Source organism: Cynocephalus volans, chromosome 3, assembly GCF_027409185.1.
Source record: "Cynocephalus volans isolate mCynVol1 chromosome 3, mCynVol1.pri, whole genome shotgun sequence".
NCBI lineage: Eukaryota > Metazoa > Chordata > Mammalia > Dermoptera > Cynocephalidae > Cynocephalus > Cynocephalus volans.
Window position 1 is genome coordinate 109669117 of NC_084462.1, and position 24338 is coordinate 109693454.

Sequence of the window (24338 nt, forward strand, 5' to 3'; positions counted from 1 at the left end):
ACAGAAAACAAACTGCCTTTATTACAGTATGATGTCACAACTCCATTTGTAATAGATCCAGCCCCAGGGACACCCCTGTAAGGCAGCAAGCAGGGCTGACTCCAAATGGAGACCCAGAATCTTTGGTAAGGCGCAAGCTGGAACTGGGCTGAGAGGTGATCGTAGGGCCTGGGCAGGCTCTGTTCTCTCTGGCTCAGCTGCAGCCTGCAGTCTAGGTGAGGCCCAGTACGGCCTGGAGTTCCTGAGCCTTGTCCACAGGCAGTGAGCCCAGTGCTGTATGGAAGCTGTCAGCATGCTGTTTGGCCAGGAACGTCAGGAGCAGCAGCAGTGCATCCTTGGTGTCTAGGTGGAGAGTGCAGAGGGAGAAGTCCGAGCGAGGACTAGGTTCCTAAACCCTTGCTGCCCCAGGCCCTCTGAGCCCTGCCACTCCTGGCCTTCCCCCAGCCCCTGCCCACGACTGCACCCCTCACCTGGTGGGATCTTGTTGTCAGCCAGAACGAGGCTGCAGATGCGCAAGAGCTCAGGAGCCACATCCACAACCTGTGGGAAAAGAACGGTCGACGCAGGGGCCCCAGAATTAGAGTGGGTGATTAGGACCAAGGAGAGGCAGAGTCTCCTACCAGGGCCGTTTGGGTCTGATACTGATTGACAGGTATCCAAGACAACTCTGGTAATAATTCTTTTTTGGAGGGAACAGGCAACGTGTAGCCAAAGATGATTAAAGTCATAGCCTCAAGACCAAAAGAAGCACAGACACCCAGGAGCTCCACCAACACAATAGTCTCTAAAGGTGTAAGACAAAGGTGACAGAGAAACACTGGGACACAAGTCCAAACCTAGCTACTTGGTACAGGCAAAATCTCATTGAGAAAGCAGAACTTCTTACTGAAATGTATGGAGGGGTGACCCAGCAGTACCCAGGGTTCCATGGAGCACAGTTTGAAAGAGCCCTGGTCTAGATTACACTAGTAAAGTTGTCACTTCTAGCTCAGACCAGAGGCTAGAAATGGATCTCCCTAAGGAAAAATGCTATATGCAGAGAGGAAGCTCCTTCCCTCCCATTACAGGACTGGCTGCCAATCCTTGCAAACAAGTAAGAAAATAGATGAGCGAGGAGTATCTAAAGACAGCTGAAACTGTCACCCTGCAGCAGCTACAACTGACACCACCTGTGCCTATCACTGAGACTGGAGCGCTCCCCTCAGGGCTGGCAGCATCAAGGTTACCTGGTCAGGGCTGCTCTGGTACAGGAAGCTGAAGAGGTGCCCTATGGTGACCCACTCGTCCAAGTCCTCCTTCAGTGGCAGGGCATGCAGCAGGGCAGCCAGCACCTGGACACACACATGCCTTAGGCCCACTTGCCCTGCCCCTTCCACCACCCCCCTTGGCCTCAGATTCTGCCTAATGGCCCCCTCCCTCACCTGGGGCTCCGGTTTCCTTTTCGGACTGGCCATTAGCAGGCGGGCAAGTGCCCCACAGATGTTGTCACGGACACGATCATGTCGCTCCCGTGCCAGGAGGGGCAATAGAAGCCCCAGCAGCTTGGAGAAGTGTCTGGTCCACAGTCAAGGACTGGGCATACACCATCACATGGGCAGACTTTGCCCATCCCCAAGCCCCAGGGACATTCCCTAACCCTCCCTCCCTTCCCCCGCAAAAAGTTGAGGATACTCCTGGGCAGGGCGGCCTCCATGCTCTGCCAGCACGCCCAGCCCAAAGATGGCATTACTCCGCACCTCCGGGTCTGCCTCCCGGGCGGTGCTCAACAGCACAGGGAGCAGCCGAGACACAAACTGCGCTGAGGCAGCACCCAGGCCTTGAATGGACTCTGCCAGTGTCCCCACTGCGAAGGACTTCTCTGCCACTGTGCAGCCCTGTTTCTGAGAGAAAAAGAGCGCAAATCAACTTGGGACTAGGACAAGTTGGGTGGATGGTGGGCGCCGGGCATGTGAATGGACTGAGGTTCAAAGCCAGAGGAGGGAGCACTCACTGTCTTGCATAACAATAATGGCAAGAAGCCGGCAAAGAAGGGGGCGAAGGCATCTCCCCCTGCCGCAGCTGCCAGGGCAGGGATGGCTTCTCCAGCATGCTCTAGCAACATGGCATCATATTCAGCCTGTGGAGTCAGGGCAGAGTCTGGAGCACCAGGGCCAGCTCTGTGATTGTCCGCACCTCCCCACCATGCTCTGCTACTGGCCACAGGTGGTTCCCAGGGGCTACCCTTTGTCGACAGGGCTGGCCCCTCCCAGCATGGCTTCTTTCCCTGGCCCTCCAAGCCCACCCCAGTCCACATTGCCTTCCTTCCCTGAACTCCCACTGGCTTAGTGGGATCAAGGTGCATCATTCTGGCCATTACCAATCTCTTTCCCAAGCCTGAGTACACCGTCCATCCCTGCTCCTATGGAGACTACCTGGACTGCCTGGTTGCAGTTTTCACCTGCAGCTCTCACCTGATCATCCTCTTCCTCCTCTTCCTCATCAGTGTCCTGACAAGAGGTCTGGGGAGAGAGGAAGCTCAGCTGAGCCAGGGCTCTTGTGCCCCTTCTCCTTTTCATGTGGGTAGGTGGTGGGTAGTGGGGACAGGGACTTGTAGCCTCTGACTATCCTCCCCAGGGCCCAGCACCTCCTCTTTGGCAGCCCACCAGCCCTGCTCACCTTCCTCTGCAGCACAGCCTTGAGCATGCTGCAGAGCTCAGCGAGGCGCCCAGGGGGCTGCAGTGTGAACGTCCCACAGCTGCGCAGCACCCCTGTCAGGGCCTCCAGCACTGCCATCACCACCTGGCGCTCCCGCTCCCCATTCACTGCCTGCATGTAGGATGGCACCACCCGGGCCAGGGCAGCCTGCAGAGCTGCAGACATTATTGGTTGAAGCCCTGGTCAGACCCTGCCCCTTCCCCAGAACCCCCAGCCTGGCGTGGCCTCCCCTTCTCACCAGCAGTGTTGGGTTCTGAAGGGCAGCTCTGACAGGCCTTGTGCAGTGCACAGCAGAACTGACCCAGAGCTTCGTGGGCTGCCTTGCGCACGTTCAGGTGAGGGCACTGTGGGATGAGGAGAGGCAGGATGTGCCTGCTGCATGCAGGGTAAAACCAGGGCCCCCAGTCTGAGGATCTCACTCACTCTACCCACCGGCCCACTCACCTCCAGTTGTTTGAATACTTCTTCAAAGATGCTCTCCATGTATGGAAGGAAGGCCACACTGTGAACAGACACATGGCCATGGGGAAAGGGCTCCTAGGCAAGGTTCCCAGTGCCAGGGAAGGGCCAGTGCTCACCTAGTGTTCACAGAGATCTCCCCCAGGGCAGCACAGGTGTCTTCCTTCTCATCAAAGAAGGCATTCTCCACGCTGTACCTAGAGTAAGGTGGGAGGCAGCAGGATCAGGCACCAGCAGAGCAGATCTAGCATTGGGTCTTTGTCCAAATCAAAGTCTGGATTCCTCTGACCAGGACAGCACCCCTCCGCACCCTGAGATCTCGGAATCATCCTCCTCTTCCACATCCTCATCCATGAGCTCCTCCTCTTCCTCCCCATCACTCTCATCGTCAAACAAAAGGAAGGAGCTGCTTCCGTCATACTGAGGCTGGATGGAGGAAACACAGCAGGGCCTTTGGCTCAGCTGGGCCCAGGAGATAAACCCCACTGCAGGGATGGCTTTGCCCCGCCAGCCCAGCCCATCCACCCTCTGCTCACCACAATGCCCTCAGTGGAACGCAGTGACAACACCATGAGCGCAGTGATTTGTGGCAGGTGGGGTGCCAGGTTCTCACCCATCAGCCCTGATAAAGCTGCAAACAAGCTGTACCTGGGAGACAGACAGAACCTGTACAGTTCTGCCTGCAGTAGCCAGACGAGACGGGGGAGCCAGGAAAGCCTGGCTGGGGTCCAAACCAGAGGGCTGGGGTATGGACTGTAGATACAGTGGGTAGGCAGGAGGGGCGGGGGTAGGGTGAGGGTTCACTCACGTGCAGCGCCGCAAGTCAGGGTCGTCTACATGGTGGCACAGGCCCAGCCCCAGCTGGCAGCATTCCTCAGCCAGGGGCCTCATGGGCTCCCCGACTGCTCGTACCAGCACCCCCAGTGTCTCTGTCAGGGCAAGGGCTCAGTTAACACCAGGATTTGGAGGTGGGCTAGGGAACCAAAGGTGGTAGCTGGGAGGAATTCAGAAATTCCACCCTATTCGTAGGTACAGTGTGGTGAACACCTTCTTCTAAAATAAAGAAGACACCTGTGCTGCCTTGGGGAGCGATCTCTGTGAACACCAGGTGAGCAATGACCCTTGTCAGGTACTAGGAACACTGCCTGGGAGCCCCTCACTCACCCAGGCTCTGGATTTGCACGGGCTGAAGGTCCTCATGGCCTGTCAGCAGGAATTCCCGCAGGTGCTCCATGACGGTGGGGAAGTAGGGCAGCAGAGAGGCCTGGGCAGCTGTGGCTACAGGACAGACGAACAGAATCAGAGATGGGTGTGTGTATGGGGGAGAACCACCTGCCACGGGCTGTCTGGGTAAACCCCATGTCCCCACCTCCTGCCTTTCTCCTCACCAATGGCCCCCAAGGCGCTCACAGCCAGCTCCTTGGTCCGGGGGCTACTGGGGTTCCTCAAAGGCTGCAGTATACACTCCATAAGCTCCGGAAGGTAGGGCTGCACTTTGGGCCCTGTGGAAAATGGCACTCTATTACCAATCAACCCAGGTCTCCTATCTTCTGTGTGCCCACCTCCCCCTGGGCTGGCCCTCTTGTGGCCCGGCCATACCCCTCTCCCCACCACAGGCAGCGATTTGAGGAGATGCACATCGTGCTTCCTTCAGCCAAAGCTGCAGCCGCGCCTTCCTGTCCCGCACCCCAACTGCCATCACTACCTAGGTTCTCCACGAAGTTCTCCAGGGCATAGCAGGCCTTGGCTAGGTGGTGTGTGTGCCCCAGAGGCACTGACTTCAGGTAGGTGAGGAGCAGCGGCATCACCTCCCCTGAGTAGCTGCTGATATGTGGCTGGTGGAAGGAGCAAACAGGGCCTTAGGTTCATCCGCAGACCACATACCCGAGTGCCAATAGCAGCAGAGATGCTTGAAGAGCTGAAAGCTGAGGGGAACTGGTCCCTAGCATGGGCTACCCACATTCAGCCTTGCTGACCTGTAGGTTCTCTGAGAACTGGCCCAGGGCAAACAGTGCAGCATTGCGCACAACTTGCGAGGAGTCCTCCAGGCCCTTGCACACGATCTGCAGCAGTGGGGACAGCAGTCTGGATGGGGTGGGACAAAAGGACATAGTCTGAGGGGCAGAACCTAAGGGCCCTAGGCTGATGTATTCTTCTTTTTTCCCCCGGGAAACCCAAGGCTTTTTCTGTCACCAGATGGTGAGCACCACACCCTGGTCCATACAGGTAGGAGGATATTTCATTTATCTTCCAAACCAGGACACTTTAGAGAGTGGGGGGAAATGCTATTGGCAATTAAGCTCAAACAACAAGCGTAAACTAGGACTACCATGGGACATGTGATCTTCTTCCCCACGACCCACCCTCACCCTGACACAGGGGAACAGACACCTCTGCCTGATGTAGTCACCAGCTCCATCGGACAGCACAGCCAGCACGAGGAGCCCGGCCTTGCGCTGGTACGGGCTCTCACTCCGCAAGACCTCTTCCAGCATGGGCATCTAGGGGAGCACAGGGCACCCTCCTGAAAGCCCAGTAAGAGCCTGCCTGCTCCTGTGCCAACAAGCCCTTCACACCCACCAGGGCCCAAACATCCTTGACCTCAGGAGACTAGGCACACCTGTGGTATGGATACCAGAAGGACAGAGTTACACTTACCAGCTGGGGACAGAGCTTCTCAGGAGGTAGGTGTAGTGCCAGCATGTCTACAACCTGACAAAGGATGAGGAGACTTTGCTTAACTCCCTCTCTGCCTCCCCAACCTCCCATAGCCACCTAACCTCTTGCTCTCTGCTCCTGTCCCACATCCCACCTGTACAGCAAAGTGCTTGGGAGTCTCCCCCACCAGCCCAATCTCCAACTCTTCCTCTTCTGAATCCTGGTCCTCGGGATCCAACTGGCCCAGAGGGGGCTCAGCAGCCATAATAGGAAAAAGTGTATGCAGCAAGGCTGGCAGGAGACGATTCTTCAATAAGGCCTTGAGAGAGAAGGTGGAATAGGGTGCCTGAGAATCTACTCCCAACATGGGCTAACATTAAAAATTCCAGGCTTCCAGGCCACAAGGGGTCCAGCAGATTCCCAATCTCCTAGGCAGGAGTTGGGGTGAGACCAGGCCAAGGCCTGAACATCCACAGTACTTTAGATACCCTGAGATGGACAGAAAGTCCCAGGAGTGAGACTCAGGTTAGAGGTGGAGGTGGGATGATGCGTGTTACAGGGCACTCACCTTGCTCTTGACTTTGACCAAGAAAGTGAGGCAGGAGAGAATACGTATACGTATTGCATCACCCAGGGCCATATTTCTAGCCACCTGCCCAGAGACTAACAAGAATCAGACACAGGAAAGGAAACTCCAAGCAGAACAAACAGCAGGGGCTGTGCCCACCCCAGGCTCACCTCCAGGCAGAATGTGAGGACTTCAGAGAGGTGGGGTGTGATGATGGGCACCTCTGACTCTAGCAGTTCATCCATGGCCTCCAGGGCCTCGCATGCCTTTGCCTGACAGACAAATCACAGGCTTACCATCCTCTTCTTCAGTGGACCAAGCTGGACACTCCTGCACTTCCCTTACAACAGAGCTCCTGCCCACCTATCCTTACCTCATCTACGGGGATCAAAGTCCTCACGGCCACGATGACTTTGGGCACCAACATCCGCGTGAGAGGCTGGGGGACACAGGATGAGCTGAATCACAGAAAGTGTGATGTAGCCTAATCTTAGGTCCCAAAAGCTGGCAGCTTCCTCACTGCCTGGACTCTGAGGAGAGGGAGCCCAGGCACACTAGCCAGGCTCAGCTACCCACGGTATTCCCTCTCAATTGTTAGTAAGGACAAAAGAAAGGAAGAGAATCCGAAACAGTCCTGTAACCTGCATGGGAGAGGACATGAAGTCCCAAGGACAGGGAGGCTGGGGGTGGAGGGGAGGCAGGGCGGTGAGGGCTCACCACATCATCCGTGCTGAGGTAGGGGACCATGGTGGTCAGTGTGCGCAGGGAGTAGAAGAGCAGCCCGGGAGAGCCCACCTCACCAAGAGTCTCATTCAGAAGCCGAAGAAGCTCCCGGTAGTGGGGTTGGAAGGCCTCGGGCTGGGAGTTCACCACCACACTCAACAGCAAAAGCCCCATCTGTCCAGGAGTAGGGGATGTGAGGGCAAAGCTTACATGGTCTATCCGGTTTCCTGGTCCCGCCCTCCTGCCAACTGTGTGATGGTACCTCTCTCTCAGGGCTGTGGGGGCTGTGGGTACTGTGCTGAAGAAGCTGCATGAGCTGAGGCCAGGCCTCCAGGCCTTCTTTTCGAAAAATGGTGGCTGAGAGCTGGGCCAGGCTGAGGCTCACACAATGTCTGGAAACAGGAGAGATTTCCCCCCCAACACCCCCAATCGCCCTCCATTACCCTCCCCTGAACAAAGTGGCCCGGCCTTCACGGGGCAGCCAGAAGAAAAATCTTCAAGTGTGGGCACAAGATCTTTGCCAAGTTGGGACACATGAGACAGTAGCTCAGGAGCACAGCAGCAACAGTGTGGGTCTGTGATCTGGTGAATTCATCCTCACTCAGCCTGAACTTTCATCTCATCCTTCTGACTCAAGTTTGGCAGATCATAATCTCCCATTCTCAAAAACTTTAGTCTTCAACACAGACTTAGAACTCTCTGCTCCACCCTGAGTCTAGGACTGAAGTCCCTGCCCCCCAAGTCCCAGCCTGGAGCTGAAAGAGAAGGCAGAAACCCAGAAAGGGTCTCAGCCTGGAGTCAGTGCAGATCGCGAGAGAAGGCGGTAGGCACTTACTCTGTCTCCCTCTGCAGGGCCGTCAGGACCAGAGACTTGAGGCTGCAACACAGTGGCAAGTGTTTGGTACCCGGCCTCCCCAAGAGCCGCTTCAGCCTGGCCCCGCCCCGTCCCAGGCCCCGCCCACCTCTCCCGTTGCTCCGCCGCCAGCCGTCGCCACCGGGTGCTCAGTCGTCTGCGGGTCAGCACGGCCGCGAACTGGCGTATCTAGGACAAGAAAGCAGGCATTTGAGGGTCCCGGCAGGGGCCGAGTGGGCCTCAGGGGGCGGGAGCTGGGGCTTAACCAGTAGCGTACTGTGGGAAGCCCCGCGGTGAGGAGCAGGGGTCTCACCTGAGGGTCAGCGGCCGACACCAGCAGATCGCAGAGCGCCGGCAAGGCGGCAGGGTCCCGAAGAGCGATCTGGAGCTGCTCAGTGGCCTGTGGAGAGGCCGGGAGTCAGAGTCGGGCCTTTCCCGCAACCTCCCGCTAGCCCTGGCCCGGCCCGCCTGCTCCGTACTCGGCGGATGCGCTCGGTGTCCGGCAGCAGCAGCTCCCGTAGGATCTGCTCCAGGCCGGAAGGCTCCATGGCAGCAGCGGAGCCGCCGCTATGTGGTCGGGGTGGGGGTGGGGGTGGGGGAGGGATAGCACGTGGAGGTTCTGACACCCACTTCCGGCGGAAAGGGCGTTGCTTCGCGCTCCTGTCGCCAGGGTGATTCAACTGGCTTCCCACAAAGAGCTCAGGCTCTCCCACTTCCGTTAGGCCCAACGCTGGCTGAGCCACGGAAACAGGGCCCTGACAGTGTAGGTTCCCCGAGCCGAGAGTTCCCAAGCTTCGCTGGGAGCTCCAGCGTTAGCGTATGTATTCAGCGGCCGACGGCTTTCCAAAGGATCGTGCACGTCACGGCAGGGCTGGAGTTCCTATATCCAGACCAAAAGCTCCAACTACAGGATCCTTTTTCTTAATAAATTTTATTTTGATAATTGTAAAAAGAAAAATCAGGACCAAAACTAAAAGGCAACTTAAAAAGTTCAAATATATACTCCTTATATAATAGAGATTTATAATATCCAGGCCCTCTCTGAGGGAGGGACGCCCAAAGGGCAGAGGGAAGGCAACAAGCCATCACAATTCAGTCACTCAATCAGAAGAGAAGCTGGTAGGAGAGATCAATGGGGCATGAAGAAAGGAAGAGAAGAGCAACAGTTTTGCCACCCAGAACTCAGTCCATCTTGAGGTTAATATAGATATAACGGATGAACTTTAGGGAAGAAAAAAAGGAGATGGTGCCCAGCATGAGGAAGAAGATGTAACCAGTGAGTAAGGAGTAGCCAAAGAACTCTACTGTCTGTACTGCCCCTGACATGTTGGAGCGCCGGGCATAGTAAAAAACCGAGTAGAGGAAGATAAAGAGGCCGGTGGAGCCAACACTCAGCACAGATCGCCACCACCAGCGGTAATCCTCCCCAGACAACTGGAAGTAGGTGAGCGCAATAGAGATGCAAGCCCCAACACTCAGCAGGATGGCGAAGACAAAGAAGAGGATGCCATACAAAGTGTACTGCTCCCGACCCCATACTGTGGCAAAGATGTAGTACAGCTCCACAGAGATGGCACTGTGAAGAGAAGAAATGATACACAGCATTAAAGGGCTGTGCTTTGTCAGCACAGTGGCTGGGCCAAAATCCAGACCCCACACTCCCATGTTGCAGGGTCACTGTGGAAAGTGAGTCCGTTCTACTTTCTGCCCCAGATTTTGGGGCTTCATGGGGATTCCTGTCCTATGATTAGCTGCTCTTATATCAAGAAATCTTCCCTGATAGATCGAGAACAGGGATGTTGGGATCTTGTCTGTTTTATTTTCCACCGCATTATCTGACTGGCACAGGGAGGAACTCAACAAATTGTGTAATCAAATGGGCTTTAAGTCCCACATGATGCTTGTAGACACTAAAGTCAGAAACCAGGAAGATGGTGAGGGGAGCAATGTCTCTGGAGAGCTTTACAAGTGAAAACACTCTCATAACTGAACTGATTCAAGTTCAGTCCTGCCTGGGGATAGGAGGAACAATGTAATGATCTCTCTTTTTTTTTTTTTTTTGTGACCAGCACTCAGCCAGTGAGTGCACCGGTCATTTCTACATAGGATCCGAACCCGCGGCGGGAGCGTTGCCGCGCTCCCAGTGCCGCACTCTCCCGAGTGCGCCACGGGCTCGGCTCTTAATGATCTCTTAATGGTACAGCTAAACCAGGGATTATCACTGAAGTTGGGTTAGGGCACTGGGTGAGTGAGGAAAGGAAAAGTTGAGGTCAGGAACCTGAGAGATGGCCATGGAATAAAGGGAAGATACCTGAAAGGCAGGAAGCCTCCGACAGTCATGTGGATGAGAGTAGATTTGTACCAAGGCTGAGGTGGGATCTCCCGGGCGATGTTCTTGGTGCGACAAGGTGCATCAAAGGGGCTAGAGTTGTTCTTCCCAAAGATACCTCCAATGACAGTGAGGGGAAAGCCCACCAGCAGCCAAACCGTCAGAAGCAGCAGGATGGTGGTGGCTGGCAGAGCCTGTGTCGAACCATTGGCCCAGTGCACTGAGTTCACCACACTCCACGTCAGAAAGAAAGGCACTGCAGGGATGGGCCCCCGGAGGGAGGGTCAACACTAGGAGCCACATCCCTGAGGGCACCCACTCAGACTGGGTCTAAAGGGGGAGGGGTGAAGCAGCTTGCCACTCTAACAGCCTGTCTGTGCCTCCTGACGTCCATGCAGCAACAACTCTCTTTAGCTCCACCCTTTCATGTCCCCTTATTCTTTGTTCCTTATCTTACCAACACTCCCTCCACTACCCAGTGTCATCAGGGATCAAAGTAGCTGCTACATAATGATCTGAGAGTGATGCAAATCCACCTGCCTCCAGGGGCCTGTCTTGCTGTGGCATTGGTAATTCCTAGCACAAGTCATTCCTTTGGACTAGGGCCCTTTTTTCAGAAAGCCCTGGTTCAAATATAAATGTGATGGGATATATCAAACACATAGGATCAGGAACAAGAAAGGTTAAAATGCAGACTTACTGCCTTTGACAGGGCGATCTGGTTTGAAAGGCTAGAATGGGCCCACCTCCAAAATAAAAAAAGAGGGAATATCAAAGAATAAATTCAAGAGTGTTATTTTTAATGTAATGGTTGTGAATACAGGCTCTAGAGTCAGATGGCCTGGATCTTAAACCTGGTTCATTACTTCTTAGGAATATAATCTCAAGCAAGCTACTTTACCAGCCCGAAGTTCAATTTCCTCATCTGTGCAATGGGGACAATATCACCTCCTTCACAGTTATTGTGAAGATTAAATGAGATGAAGGCATGTTGAGTGCTTACCACGTTATCTAGGACATCTGAAGGGCTTAATCATTTTTAAGTATTCAAAAGAGATGCATTCTTGTCTTTTCTATGGTTTTCTTATTAATTGTTTCTCTTGCATATATTCCCTCCCTTAAAGCCTCACTCTGACTCTCTCCCAGGTTCCTAAGTCCAGGCAGGCCCACCAGGGAAAGGGAAGTCCTCACCAGAGAAGAGACTGGTGGTGAGAATGATGTTCCACACCCAACGCTCGCCTCCAATCTGCCGGTAGAAATGGCTGGACACGTAGCCAGAGATGCAACAGGTCAGGGCATACAACAAGATGGCTGCCGAGTTAATGGCCCCATGACGGTGCACATTGAACATGCCCAGAAGTGCCATGACAATGATGCCTGTGGAGTGGTAATCGAAAGCTTTTGTTAAACCTCACCTATCCCTTTTCTAGCAATTTCAATTTCAGAGGAATCAGCACCCTTTCTCCCAGACTAAGGACCTCCAGCAAAACAATCTCTCCTAATTCTGTTGTACAGAAAATCCACAGTAGAATACACACATCCTTGCTAGAGCCACCCCATCCCTTAGGTCTGCCCCTCACCTTGGATTACCAACTTAGTTCTACCTTTGAAAGAAATCCCTGGGCTGGCGCGTGGCTCACTTGGGAAAGTGTGGTGCTGATAACACCAAGTCCACAGGTTCAGATCCCTATATAGGGATGGCTGGTTAGCTCACTTGGGAGAGCGTGGTGCTGACACCACCAAGTCAAGGGTTAAGATCCCCTTACTGGTCATCTTTTTTAAAAAAAAAAAAAAAAAAGAAAGAAATCCCTGATTACTTCTTATCACCTCACCAGTGCCAAGGGCCAGGAACTGGGCACCCACGCCAAGCACAGCACACAGTAGACCACGGTATGGGGGAAAGCGGAAGACGTCTGTATGGATAATTTTCCAGCCATTGTCACCCTGGTCAAAGTCATCACCAGAACCTCCAGAGGTGGTCTCTTCATCCAAGTTGTACCGAGCCAGGTCATTACGAAGCACACGCATTAGAATGACAGCCACAAAACCCACCAGTAAAAACACAAGTACCATGGAGTTGATGATGGACAACCAGTGGATTTCCAATGTTCGCGGAAAGAAACCACCATCATCACCACGGCGCCTGTCACTCCGATGCTCCACTGAAGTCTCAGACCAGCGCACACTGTAAGTGTGGGTAAGGCCTAAGAACTCGTTAGGTCGTAACCCATCCAAACTGTGGGGCTTGACGTCCCGCACTGAAACATTGGCAAATATAATTCGATCTCCATGGAATTCTAGGTGGAAATCCAAATGGGTCCAGAGTCCTATCTTGTGACTGTGTGGTAGGAAGCCGCTCTCCTCCATGTAGCCCACAAAGCCACGGATTGGCAAGTCGTCTACCACAAATTCAAAGTAGTACAATTCCTCGATGGCCTGGCGCAGCTGCTCCACCTATAAAAAGCAAGTCAGGAGTCAGTCACAGAAGGTCTCTGCATAGGGGTAGAGCAGGGTTTCTTAAACTTAACACTATTGATATTTTGAGCTGGATAATTCTTTGTTGTAGGGGTGCTGTCCTGTGCATTACAGGATACAGCATCTCTGGCTTCTTCCTGCTGCATGCTAGTAGCACTCCCCAGTTGTGATGATCAAAAATTTCTCCAGGGGCTGGTAGGTTAGCTTGGTTGGTTAGAGCGCAGTGTTATAACACCAAGGTCAAGGGTTCTGATCCTCTTACCTGCCAGCTGCCAAACAAATGAACAAACAAAAAAGTTTTCAGACACTGCTAAATGTCCCTTGAGGGACAAAACTGTCCCATGTTGAGAATCAGTGGGTTAGACTCTAGTGTTGGAATTCTCCCCCCCCAAAAAGCAAGTATGACTTACAAGGGTTAAGACCTAGGAAAAAGGAGAAAAACAAAGTGTAAGAAGGTCTGGAGTATACTAAGGAGAAGTGTCCGGATTTGCTAAAGAAAAAACATGACAGGGAAGGTTAGGTAGAGAGTAAAAGAGCCAGTTAAGAAAGAGCCAGGAGGGGTTGGCTGGTTAGCTCAGTTGGGTAAAATGTGGTGTTATAGCACCAAGGTCAAGGGTTCAGATCCCATACCAGCCAACCACCAAAGGAAAAAAAAAAAAAGATCCAAGAGATAGGTATGGAAGGAAACAGAACTTCATAAAAGCGATAGCTGAGACCTTATTACTAACAGAGAAGCTTGGAGTAAGGAGCCCTGTGTTCTAACAATATCTAGTAATAACAGCTCTGCAACTCACTATCCATGTAATCTTGAAAAAGTTACTTCAGAGTAAGTATGTTCCTTAGCCAACTTAATTAGAATATCATCTACCCTGCCTGGCTTATGGGGTTGTAGTTAAAATCAAGTCAGATAATTTCCGTAAAGGTACCTTGAACCATAAATGTAAGGCACTGTTAAGCCCTGGGAAAGAGGGCTAAGTGATAAGCAATGTGGAGAGGCTAACCTGTGCAGAACTGAGCTGCATGTGGCACAGAATTCTCTTCTCCACATTCTCCCGAAAGCGGATCTCATACAAAGACTCAGCCATTCGGTCCCCATCCAGCACTTCTCCCAGGCTAAGGCTTTTGTGACGTATCTTCTCAGGACAGCAGACTGGAAGCTGATAATAGTGGTAAGTTTCTTGAGGGTTATGGTACGGCCCCACTTTGTTGACATATAGAATGACAGGGTCGCCGGCCTTATAGTGAGTCACGCCTTCCACTCCTGGCCCATGGCATGTGCCCAGCAGCAGCATCAGGACTGGCAACCACTCGAAGCTCCAACTTCGAGGGTGCCTTAGGACTGTCATCCTCAAGGCAGCGAAACCTGTTTGGGGGAGTCCTGCGGTTATAGAAACCAGGGATCAATTCATGCATGACGCCCAGGTCAGATCCCTCGAATTGACACCCACTGGCTCCACTTCTTGCCATTTCTTCTTTCGACCCTCACAGCACACCACGTCTCTCTATCCCAAAGACCGGGCTCCGCCTCCGCTCTCTAGATCTCCAACCTGGGGTTCACCCAGCCCGAAGCCCGCCCCAGGCCTCTACTGCGCGCGCTACCCCGTTTCCATGGCAACGCCGCGCGGCCGCGCACCTCTGGTCCCTTCCCGCCACAGTCCCGGGGTCCTCACCGCGCGGGAAGGGCCGGCCGAGGCGGCGCCAGCGGCCTCTGCGGCCCCGTAGCTGCACTTGGACTCCTGCCGGGGTCTCCCCCTGAGCGGCGCAGCAGCGGCGGGCTGGAGAGGGCCTGACGACTGAGCTGCACTGGGCTGTCCGCCGCGGCGCCTGATCGCGGCAGCTATGGCCGCACCACGCTGGACACAGCTCTCGGCTCAGTCAAGGGCTCCTCGATGAATATTCTCCAGCTGGAGGCCCGGCCCAGCCCCGGGGACCCCGCGAGGCTCGGCTCGCCCGTCCCCGGCGGAGTGTCCTCCCGGCGATCAGGAGAGCAGCCCAGGACACGTCAGTCTTACCACTTCCGCTCTCACCGGCGGGGACCTGAGCCCGGCGGAAAGCTCCTTTCTGGAGCCAAGAGGGGCTCCTGCTTCTGTGGCCGCGTGGACGCTTTGCGGAAGGGTTTTGGGGAGGGGCTTCAGCTGAGGCCTGGCAGCGAGGACGCAGACGCCTCTTCGGGATAACAGTGGCCGCTGGGCCGCCCGCTCGGTGCTACTGCGTGCACCTAGCGACCGCCTGGGAGATGGAGCATGGGCGGCGGTTGGTTTGCAGCCGGGGATGCCCCGAGGCGTTTGCCGGCTGGACCAATGGGAGTCGCCTCCGACTGCCGAGGCCGAGTCCTGAGAGGCGGTTCGTGGCCCTCAACCTAGGCGGGGATAAGGCTTTGCGCTTCGCTCACTTGCAAGGATCTTAACGTCTGAATCTCACTTCACTCCTCTCCCACCTGTCATGGATGGTCCCACGTCAAAAGAATACATGCTTAAATAAGGAAGTGTTCCCAGACTGTACTGGAGGCTTCCCTGGCCGCCCAGCGTCCCTTCGGTGCCTGACGATAAGCAAGCCGCAGCCCGGTCTGGTGCAGAGGCAGGCGAAGAGATAGGGTGTCTGCCCTTTTACCCCGCTGAGTTTGACGGGGTTATTGTTAAAAGGAGGTAAAGAAACTTGCCCGTCTGTTCGTCTCTCTCGATGCTTTTGTTCTTATTTTCCTGTGTGTGTATATGTCTATGGGCTTCTCATAATTTTGTGTTGCAAATTATTTTGAAAATGTTTACCCTTGCCTATCTCAGCTTTTTAAAAGGGGGGGGGGGAATCTGCCTTCAGGGGAGATTCCCCTGGAAATCAGACCTCTGGGCAGTGATTTCCCTTCGGCAACCTGGAAGCAACGTGTAAGGAAGCTGACTTAAGATTCTGTCCCAGGGGAGAAGTACAGTGGAAAATCACAAGTGGCTTCTGTCCTGAAAAGTCTTTCGTTTACTTACTTCTATGATTATTGCCCTTTGTGACCCAGCTCTTCTCCCTGCAGACATGGGTGAGATTCCAAAAAGTAGGGAGATTTTTAGAGAATCAGTGAATTTTGTAATCAAAAAGTAACTTAGAGTGGCTTTGGAATCATCTTTAACTGACAACTACCTGGCCTCTAAAGCCAGAAACCTGGATCTCTTTCTCAGTTGATCCTCAAGTGTATGTTACACCAATCCTCCTCTACTTATTTCTTGCTATCTTCTAAATGCTTGCCCTCCACCACTCCTTAGTTCAGGCCTTATCTTCTCTCACCTAAGTTATCATGACAGCCATCTTGCTAGTCTTCTTGCTAGTCTTGGATCATTTTTCACACTGCCACTGGAAAGATTTTTTTTTTTTTTTTAATCTCAGGGGTGGGGGTGGGTGCCTAGGCATCAGTAATTTTTTTTTTTTTTAAACCAACTCGAGTTTTGATGCACATCATAATTTGCCAATGAGGCTGGCAGGTTAGCTTAGTTGGTTAGAACGTGGTGCTGATAACACCAAAGTCCAGGGTTTGATCCCTGTGGCCAGCCACCGAAAAATAAAAATTTGCCTATGGATAGGAGGGTACTTCAAAAAGTTAATGGAAAGATTCACATTATTATTTTTTTAACATTTATTTGTACATATTTGTGGGGTACAGTGTATTGTTTGAATACATGCGTATAGTGTACAGTAATTGACTTAGAATACATAACATAGCTTTATACCCATTAGTCCACCACTCCCCCCACCTTCCTGACTTTTTTTTTTTTGTAAGAGATGACCAGTAAGGGGATCTTAACCCTTGACTTGGTGTTGTCAGCACCACACTCTCCCAAGTGAGCTAACTGGCTATCCCTCTATAGGGATCTGAACCCGTGGCCTTGGTGTTATCAACACCACACTCTCCCAAGTGAGTGACAGGCCGGCCCTCTTCCTGGCCTTTGATAACCATTATTCTACTCTCTACTTCTGTGAGAAAGACTTCTTTTTTTTTTTTTGATTCCACATATGGATGGGATCATGTGGTATTTGCCTTTCTGTGTCTGGCTTACTTAACATAATGGTGGCCAGTTTCATTCATGTTGCTGCAAATGACAGGATTTCTTTTTTTTAATAGCTGAATAGTATTCCATTGTGTATATATACCACAGTTTTTTTAATCCTTTCTTCCACTGATGAACGTTTAGCTTGATTCCATCGCTTGGCTATTGTAAATAGTGTTGCAATGAAAATGGGAGTGCAGGTGTCTCTTTGGTATATATTATTATTATTTTTTTGGTTTTTGGCTGGCTGATGAGACGATCTGAACCCTTGACTTAAGAGGCTCAACCAACTGAGCTAACCCTCCAGCCCATCTCTTTGGTATATTGTTTTCATTTCCTTTGGATGTGTACCCAGTAGTGGAATTGCTGGGTTATAAGGTAGTTCAATTTTTATTCCTCTGAGGAAACTCCACGGTGGCTATACTAATTTATATTCCCACCAACAACATAAGAAAGTTCCCTTTTCTCTGCATCCTCACCAGCATTGCATTATCTTTTAATTCTATTTGTTCACATACTTCTTTTTTCTTTTTTATTTCAGGTCAGGATTTAGACCTACAAACTTTTTGAAATACCCTCGTATATAAGAAAGTAAAAATAGGCCTGGCCAGTTAGCTCGGTTGGTTAGAGTACAGTGTTATAACACCAGGGTGAAGGGTTCAGATCCCCTTATCGGCCAGCCACCAGAAAAAAAAAAGTAAAAATACCCTGGCATATGAAGCCTTTCAGATTTGGATCGTAACTCTCCAGGTACATTCCCCTTCTACAGAACCCTATCTTGTATTCAGATTGAAATCTTGAATGTCATGTTCTCTCAAGCCTGCAAGCTTCATATTGTTCCTTCTGCACAGACCACCAAGTCTACCATTCCCTACTTACCTGCCCAGAGAACTCCTTTTTTTGGACAGTGCAAATGTCAACTTATGTATAAAGCCTTCCCTTACTTCTCAGGTTTGTTCATGGCATTTTATCTCACTGTACTGTCATTTTACTTATCTGTCTGTCTCCCTTGCTAATTTCTTTTTTTGTTTTTAAAGATGACCAGTAAGGGGATCTTAACACTTGACTTGGTGTTGTCAGCACCACGCTCTCCCAAGTGAGCAACCGGCCATCCCTATATAGGGATCCGAACCCACAGCCTTGGTGTTATCAGCACCACACTCCACGCTCTCCCAAGTGAGCCACGGGCCGGTCCATCCCTTGCTAATTTCTAACTCTTCACAGGAAGACTATAATTTATCCATCTTTGTATTGTCAGGACCTAGCAGTATTTTTTTTTTTTTGGCAGCTGGCTGGTATGGAGATCCAAATCCTTGACCTTGGTGTCTAGCAGTATTTTTGTATACACTAGGCAGCTTAATACACATTCCTTGAATGAACTTGTTTACCCATTGTACATGATAAGAGACTAGAGCTGCCACCAAGCTACTATCCAGGGGCCAACTTGTGGGAACAGAAGATGGGTGGGACTGGGCAGGTCTCCTTACCATGGTGTGCCCTGGACAACTGCTGATCTTGCTAGATTGAGGATGTGGAGCTGGCTTCCATCAGTACTTTGGAACCATCCTGCCAGCAAGGTCAGACTCATTAAATGGGAATTTGCTGGTAGCCTATCGCATAATCTTTTCTTGGAGTATTTGTTTTGTTTTGAAGGATGGAAAATGCAAGAATTTGGATTCTTCCCTTGTTCTTTCCTCCTCCACCTCCCCCAATCTTACATCCAAATACCCGACTGTGACCACAACCTGCTGTCCTCCCTCTTGTCATTCTCATTGTTCTTCCAATTACATTGAGACCTGCAACCCCTCCCCATGCACCTGTGGCCTGTTTCTAGCTTGTCTTCCTTACCCATGCAGCTTAGATTTTACATTCCACCATTTCAGCCTATGTTTTGGTGCCTCTCTCCCATTGTTGTTTCATTGCAGCTGCCAAGCAAAACCCTAATCTTGGGTCAAATTATCCATCAGTATTCAAGCACCTATAGCCCGGATGCTAAAGGAACCTCAACACTATGATATATGTCTATAAGTTGTGTTCCTCAACCTCAATTGGGTCCTCAATCCTACCCAGTGATCCTGCTCATTTTCCAAAGCAGCTTTTTTCCATTCTCCACAACCCATTCTTCTCAAACCTATGACTTCATCTTTCTCTTCTCTTCAGTTGACCTCCCCATATAGCCTAGTGGGAGATGCAAGCAAGAAAAGCAATTACAGACACTACGTTAGGTGCTGTGACAGAGAAAGTTTTGGGGCTCTGAGAGCACCCTGGAGGGAGGAACATCTAACTTAGGCTTGAGCAGTCAAGGTTTCCTTAAAACAGCTCCTAAGCTAAGTTCTGAAAGAAGAGTAGGAGTTTGCCAGGAGAACAGAGGGAACAAAGATGGAAAAGTTATTCTGTTTGGCTGGAGCACTGCGTGTGTTAAAAGATAAAATTGGAGAGATAAGCAGGGTCAGATCTTAAAGCCACATGGAAGAATTTGGACTTGATCCTGAGAATGGGGAGACATTGAATTGTTTTAAATGGGAATAATATCAGATTTATGCCTTGGACTTCAGTGTGAACAGACTGGAGGGGAGCAGAAGGCTTGCTAGGGCAATCAGCTAGATGTAGGCTCGAGCAAGGGAGTGGCAGTGGGCTCACAGAGCTGTGAGTGCATTATTATACAGAAAACTAGGTGACAGGAGAGGCAGGATTTGGTGATAGATTGGATATAGGAACAGAGGCATGGAGAAGGGTCTGGGATGACATTTGGCTATCTAAATTAAAGACAATTAAGGGCCGGCCTGTGGTTCACTCGGTAGAGTGCAGTGCTGATAACATCAAGGCCATGGGTTCGGACCCCTATATAGGGATGGCTGGTTGGCTCACTGGCTGAGCATGGTGCTGATAACACCAAGCCAAGGGTTAAGACCCCCTTACCGGTCATCCTTTAGTAAAAAAAATAATTAATTAATTAAGGATAATTAGTGTAGAATTTCTTACAGAAAGTCTGAGAGAAGAAAGTAATTCAATTTTAGACATGGTGAGTTTAGGTTCCTGGGGAAGGCATGTCCGTGTGATGTCCAGTGAGCAAATGAATGCTGGATCTGGAACTCCTAGAGATAATATGGGACAGAGATGAGCTTAGGAGCAGTCAGCATAAATGTGGTCACTGAAGCTTTGAGAGTGGATGAGATCCTTAAAGGAGGAGGAGAAGGTCTGAGAAAATAAGGCCTGTGATAGAATCCTGGGGATTATGATTAAGAGTTGTATGGAAAAAGATGAGGCTCCAATGGAGGCTGAGGAATGACCAGATGAATGGGAGGAAAACTAGAGAGTTCAGGGCAATGGAAGGCAAGATAAGAAGGCATTTTGAGGTTAGATTCCTAGAACATGCTTCAACACCTTGCAATTCTTTGTAATACTCTCACACTCATGTTTTCTCATGCAGGATTATAAACTCTAGGAGCATAGGGTCTCTATTGGCCTTATTGGTTATTTTATCCTAGTACTCAGCACACCGTCTGGCACATAGTAAGTGCTCAGTAAACATGAATAAAGGGGCTGGATCTATGAGGGGAGTCTCACCAGATTGCAGAAGGTGCCTTCAGGAATGCATACGTTCCAAACCACTTCATTCTCAAGCTTTGTGGCCAGTGATGGATAGAAGGTGGATTGTGATGTGTACAGAACATGGGACCTTGGGGAGTTCCGTAACCAGAGGAGGAAGAAGTAACAACAGCCAGTGGAGACAAAAATAACTGCTTCTCCTTTCTTTCCCCCTCCAAGTTCCTAGTGGAGGGCTGAGCCCAGCATCCCAGACTTGTGTGATTATATAGGCAAGCATCTGGAAAGCAACTTCCCCTTGGCACCCTATCCTTCAGCGGCTCAAGGTGTTGGCCTCTTTGCTTTCAAGTAGCAAACCTCCCTGCTGTCAGCAAGCCCAACCCCATGGGGAAGGGAGATGTCTTGGAGACAGCACCAACCACCACAGCCTACCGCTCTGTCATGGAGGAGTATGGTTATGATGTGGGCAAGGTCATTGGCAATGGCTCCTATGGGACGGTGTATGAGGCTTACTTCACTAAGCAGAAGGTCATGGTGGCTGTCAAGATCATCTCAAAGAAGAGGGCGTCTGAGGACTACCTTAACAAGTTCCTGCCCCGTGAGATACAGGTTGGAAAGGGCTGGAAGAGGGAACTGAAGCTTGGTACTAAGATGGTTGAGGTGTCTCAGAAGGGGTATGACTAGGAGGGGGTGGGACCAGAAACCCCCAAACTAGAACTGAACATCTCACTGAGCAGCTAGGAAAATTCATTGATGAAAATTCGACCTCTTTACTACCTACTCGCTCACCTGCAGTCCCCCAGAAAGTACAAGTACGTAACAGGGTTTGCCTACCAGCCCTTGGATTCAGGGGTTGATCCTGTTGCAAAGTTCTAAATAAGCAGCAGTGGGACGGTGGGAGAGGGCTGGGAGCATAGCTGGGTTTCTCCCTTCCCAGGTTTGATGGGTCCCTCTTCCGGGGTCAGGTAATGAAAGTCTTGCGGCACAAGTACCTCATCAACTTCTATCAGGCCATCGAGACCACATCCCGAGTGTACATCATTCTGGAGCTGGCTCAGGGTGGTGATGTCCTTGAATGGATTCAGCGCTATGGGGCCTGCCCTGAGCCCCTTGCTGGCAAGTGGTTCTCCCAGTTGACTCTGGGCATCGCCTACCTGCACAGCAAGGGCATCGTGCACCGGTGAGGGTACTGCCACCTGGACTGGGGCCTTTGGGCTCTCAAGGGGGGGTTATGCATGTCTCCTGTTTTCTGTCAGTTTTTCCTACCTTGACCTCCCTCCTTAATATCTAGGCCCATTCATGTACTCCACTTTAATCGTCTGGGCAAGGACACTCAAAAAGTACTCACTGTGAGGGCAGCCTGTGGCTCACTTGGGAGAGTATGATGCTGATAACACCAAGGCCGAGTTCGGATCCCTATATAGGGATGGCCGGTTAGCTCACTTGGGAGAGCGTGGTGCTGACAACACCAAGTCAAGGGTTAAGATCCCCTTACCGGTCATGTTTTAGAAAAAAAAAAAAAAAAAGTACTCACTATGTGTAGAGCACTTTATCAAATACAATGGTGAGCTCCCTGTGGTCCTCAAGTACCATCTTTTCTTCCCCTTTGGGCTCTGCTTACAACACCATGGCTTTCTTCCTCACTACCTTGTGCGCTTATAATGGCATCTCCCTCCATCTCCCTCCTGCCTGTCCTCAGCTCTAGCCTCTGACACCTGGCCCTTCAGCTCCCAGTCTAATACTAAGCCCTCTCCCCAGCCTGACCCCCAGCCTTTCTGCTGCTGGTAGGGACTTAAAGTTGGAGAACCTGCTACTGGACAAGAGGGAGAACGTGAAGATATCGGACTTTGGCTTCGCCAAGATGGTGCCTTCTAACCAGTCTGTGCGTAGTAGCCCTTCTAACCGCCAAATGAACTGCTTTTCTCACCTCAGCCAGACCTACTGTGGCAGCTTTGCTTATGCCTGCCCGGAGATCTTGCTAGGCTTGCCTTACAACCCTTTCCTGTCTGACATCTGGAGCATGGGCGTCATCCTCTACACTCTAGTGGTTGCCCATCTGCCCTTTGATGACACCAATCTCAAGAAGCTGCTGAGAGAGACTCAGAAGGAGGTCACTTTCCCATCTAACACCACCATCTCCCAGGAGTGCAAGGTGCTGGCTCCCCCAGGAGGGCTGAGGCCTCAGGGATGACCCCCGGGGGTGGGGTGGGGTGGTGAATACCCAACCTAGGCTGCCCACCCTGGAGGAAGGCTTTTTCAATACCAGTCACCTCACAATCTAGCCACTGCTCTGTAATAGTGGGGAGGACTTAAAGGACCAACCAGTGGGCTCCAGACCTTAGACATGCTTGATAAGCAGGTTGTTGCTTCTATCCCTTTAGGCCAGAAGGATATTATACAAGAGATTCTCCCTAGGGAACTCATCCCTTCCCCTCCAGGGAGTTAAATGCCTGGCTTTCCAGGATAAAATCAGAGCCATACCCCCTTTCACCAGAGTGGTGTGATGGGCTACCCTGCTTCTTTCTTAGGTGCAGCTGCTCATTGCCTGTGTGGCACAATGGGGAGCAACCTCAGCCAAGACTTCTCTCTCCCCTGCCCTAGAACCTGGTCCTCCAGATGCTATGCCAAGCTACCAAGCGTGCCACCATCCTGGACATCCTCAAGGATTCCTGGGTGCTCAAGTTCCAGCCTGAGCAACCCACCCATGAGGTCAGACTGCTTGAGGCCATGTGCCAGCCCCCCAGCACCACTAATCCTCACCAATCCTTGGAAATCACAACCTGAAAATTGCTGAGGGAGAGGGCTGAGACAGGAGCAAAGCAGGAGGGTCTGGGGCTAAAAATCTTTTATACCAAAAATAAATCTGATTTAGTTTTATCAGCTAGAGTCAAAGACATTCTTTCCTTAAGGGAACCTTAGCAGGGAAAACTGCTGAGAGTGAGGTGGATTTCTAACCAGAGTCTGTAACCAGTAATTATGACATCTGGTATAAGTCAACAGTGTAATTCACAATGTGATTCACAGTGGAGGGGGTGGTCAGGTCAACACCCCATTTTGGGAAGCTTTATCATTCCAACTAAATACATGCTCATTATTTTACATCTTTGTGCTTTCTAAATGTTCAAGCAGAGGGGCTGCTTGCTTCACTTTGACTATGGCTCTGCTTGTATATAGTCCAAAGCAATGGCATTGTTTGTTCTTTTAGAAATAGGCATTAGGGGGCTGAGCCCGTGGCGCACTTGGGAGAGTGCAGCGCTGAGAGCGCAGCGACGCTCCTGCCATGGGTTCGGATCCTATATAGGAGTGGCTGGTGCACTCACTGGCTGACTACCGGTCACAAAAAAGACCAAAAAAGAAAAAAAAAAAAAAATAGGCATTAGGGGGCCGACCTTGTGGCTCACTCGGGTGAGTGCGGCGCTGGGAGTGCAGTGGCGCTGGGAGCGCCGAGGCCGCTGGTTCAGATCCTATATAGGGATGGCTGGTGCGCTCACTGGCTGAGCGTGGTGCAGGCGAAACCAAGCCAAGGGTTATGATCCCCTTACCAGTCACACACACAAAAAAAAAGAAAGAAAAGAAATAGGCATTAGGGTGTATGAAGTACCTTGGTTCCTTCTCTCTCCTCCAATGCCATCTTAACCACTATTGAGACAATACCAGGGAGTCAGGGCTCCTTCCACTATTGCTCCCAGACATAGAAGTGACAGGGTTCAAACCAAGACTTCTAGTAGTGAAAGCTATTAACTGTGGGTTCTGGATAAAGGAAAACTACTTGCTCCTTCCATCCCTGTATTCTCTCTCCCTGTCCTTGAAAATGTGCTTTGCAAAAGGAAAATGGGTAGTAAATCATGGAGCTGTCTTGGCAGAGGCATGACTGGGAGAAAACAATGAGGGAAGACTCAGAGATGGCTCCACATGGTCCTAAGATACATAATAGATGGCAGTTTCCTCAACCTCAGCAGTAGGCAACTCTAGGGCAAATCAGCTCAAAAGATGAAACAGTGTCTGCCT

The 24338-nt window shown here is 51.3% G+C and overlaps 3 protein-coding genes across 8 annotated transcripts; 1 reads left to right on the plus strand and 2 right to left on the minus strand.

The window, feature by feature from the left end:
• Window positions 1–20: 20 nt before the first annotated feature.
• Window positions 21–8553, minus strand: IPO4 (importin 4). The gene is made up of 30 exons (XM_063088968.1): window positions 8435–8553; window positions 8269–8355; window positions 8065–8144; window positions 7938–7979; window positions 7365–7494; window positions 7097–7276; window positions 6753–6818; window positions 6550–6651; window positions 6380–6463; window positions 5966–6130; window positions 5812–5865; window positions 5545–5654; window positions 5130–5238; window positions 4859–4988; window positions 4542–4655; window positions 4318–4431; window positions 3962–4082; window positions 3690–3801; window positions 3464–3579; window positions 3273–3350; window positions 3139–3196; window positions 2933–3038; window positions 2656–2849; window positions 2451–2498; window positions 1991–2116; window positions 1672–1880; window positions 1422–1554; window positions 1227–1331; window positions 471–540; window positions 21–342 (listed from the first exon to the last, which is right to left on the minus strand). The coding sequence occupies exons 1-30, from the start codon at window positions 8501–8503 to the stop codon at window positions 212–214; spliced, it is 3243 nt and encodes a 1080-aa protein (XP_062945038.1). The 5' UTR covers window positions 8504–8553; the 3' UTR covers window positions 21–211.
• A 346-nt stretch (window positions 8554–8899) lies between these two features.
• Window positions 8900–14801, minus strand: TM9SF1 (transmembrane 9 superfamily member 1). Of its 5 annotated transcripts, none has more exons than XM_063088972.1 (6): window positions 14430–14801; window positions 13761–14122; window positions 12117–12738; window positions 11476–11661; window positions 10267–10540; window positions 8900–9531 (listed from the first exon to the last, which is right to left on the minus strand). In XM_063088972.1, exons 2-6 carry the CDS (start codon window positions 14103–14105, stop codon window positions 9138–9140), a joined length of 1821 nt encoding a protein of 606 aa, XP_062945042.1. In that variant the 5' UTR covers window positions 14106–14122; window positions 14430–14801; the 3' UTR covers window positions 8900–9137. The 5 variants fall into 5 exon arrangements, with proteins under 5 accessions (XP_062945042.1, XP_062945040.1, XP_062945043.1 ...); XM_063088970.1 differs by having other exon boundaries at window positions 13761–14137; XM_063088973.1 differs by having other exon boundaries at window positions 14393–14801.
• Window positions 14802–20714: 5913 nt separating this feature from the next.
• Window positions 20715–23114, plus strand: TSSK4 (testis specific serine kinase 4). 2 transcript variants are annotated; one of them, XM_063088974.1, is made up of 4 exons: window positions 20715–20939; window positions 21296–21510; window positions 22089–22482; window positions 22932–23114. In XM_063088974.1, exons 1-4 carry the CDS (start codon window positions 20715–20717, stop codon window positions 23112–23114), a joined length of 1017 nt encoding a protein of 338 aa, XP_062945044.1. The 2 variants fall into 2 exon arrangements, with proteins under 2 accessions (XP_062945044.1, XP_062945045.1); XM_063088975.1 differs by having other exon boundaries at window positions 22119–22482.
• Window positions 23115–24338: the final 1224 nt, after the last annotated feature.

Coding starts and splice junctions, on each gene's coding strand:
- IPO4 (XM_063088968.1), bottom strand. CDS start 8,503: ATGGAGCCTTCCGGCCTGGAGCAGATCCTACGGGAGCTGCTGCTGCCG. Junction 7,980..8,064: donor GCGGCGGAGCAACGGGAGAG/GTGGGCGGGGCC, acceptor ACTGTGTTGCAG/CCTCAAGTCTCTGGTCCTGA. Junction 4,989..5,129: donor AGTTCTCAGAGAACCTACAG/GTCAGCAAGGCT, acceptor TCCTTCCACCAG/CCACATATCAGCAGCTACTC.
- TM9SF1 (XM_063088972.1), bottom strand. CDS start 14,105: ATGACAGTCCTAAGGCACCCTCGAAGTTGGAGCTTCGAGTGGTTGCCA. Junction 11,662..12,116: donor GTTCCTGGCCCTTGGCACTG/GTGAGGTGATAA, acceptor ACCACTCCACAG/GCATCATTGTCATGGCACTT. Junction 9,532..10,266: donor GGAGGCTTCCTGCCTTTCAG/GTATCTTCCCTT, acceptor TTCTCTTCACAG/TGCCATCTCTGTGGAGCTGT.
- TSSK4 (XM_063088974.1), top strand. CDS start 20,715: ATGGGGAAGGGAGATGTCTTGGAGACAGCACCAACCACCACAGCCTAC. Junction 20,940..21,295: donor TCCTGCCCCGTGAGATACAG/GTTGGAAAGGGC, acceptor TTCCGGGGTCAG/GTAATGAAAGTCTTGCGGCA. Junction 22,483..22,931: donor CCATCTCCCAGGAGTGCAAG/GTGCTGGCTCCC, acceptor CCCCTGCCCTAG/AACCTGGTCCTCCAGATGCT.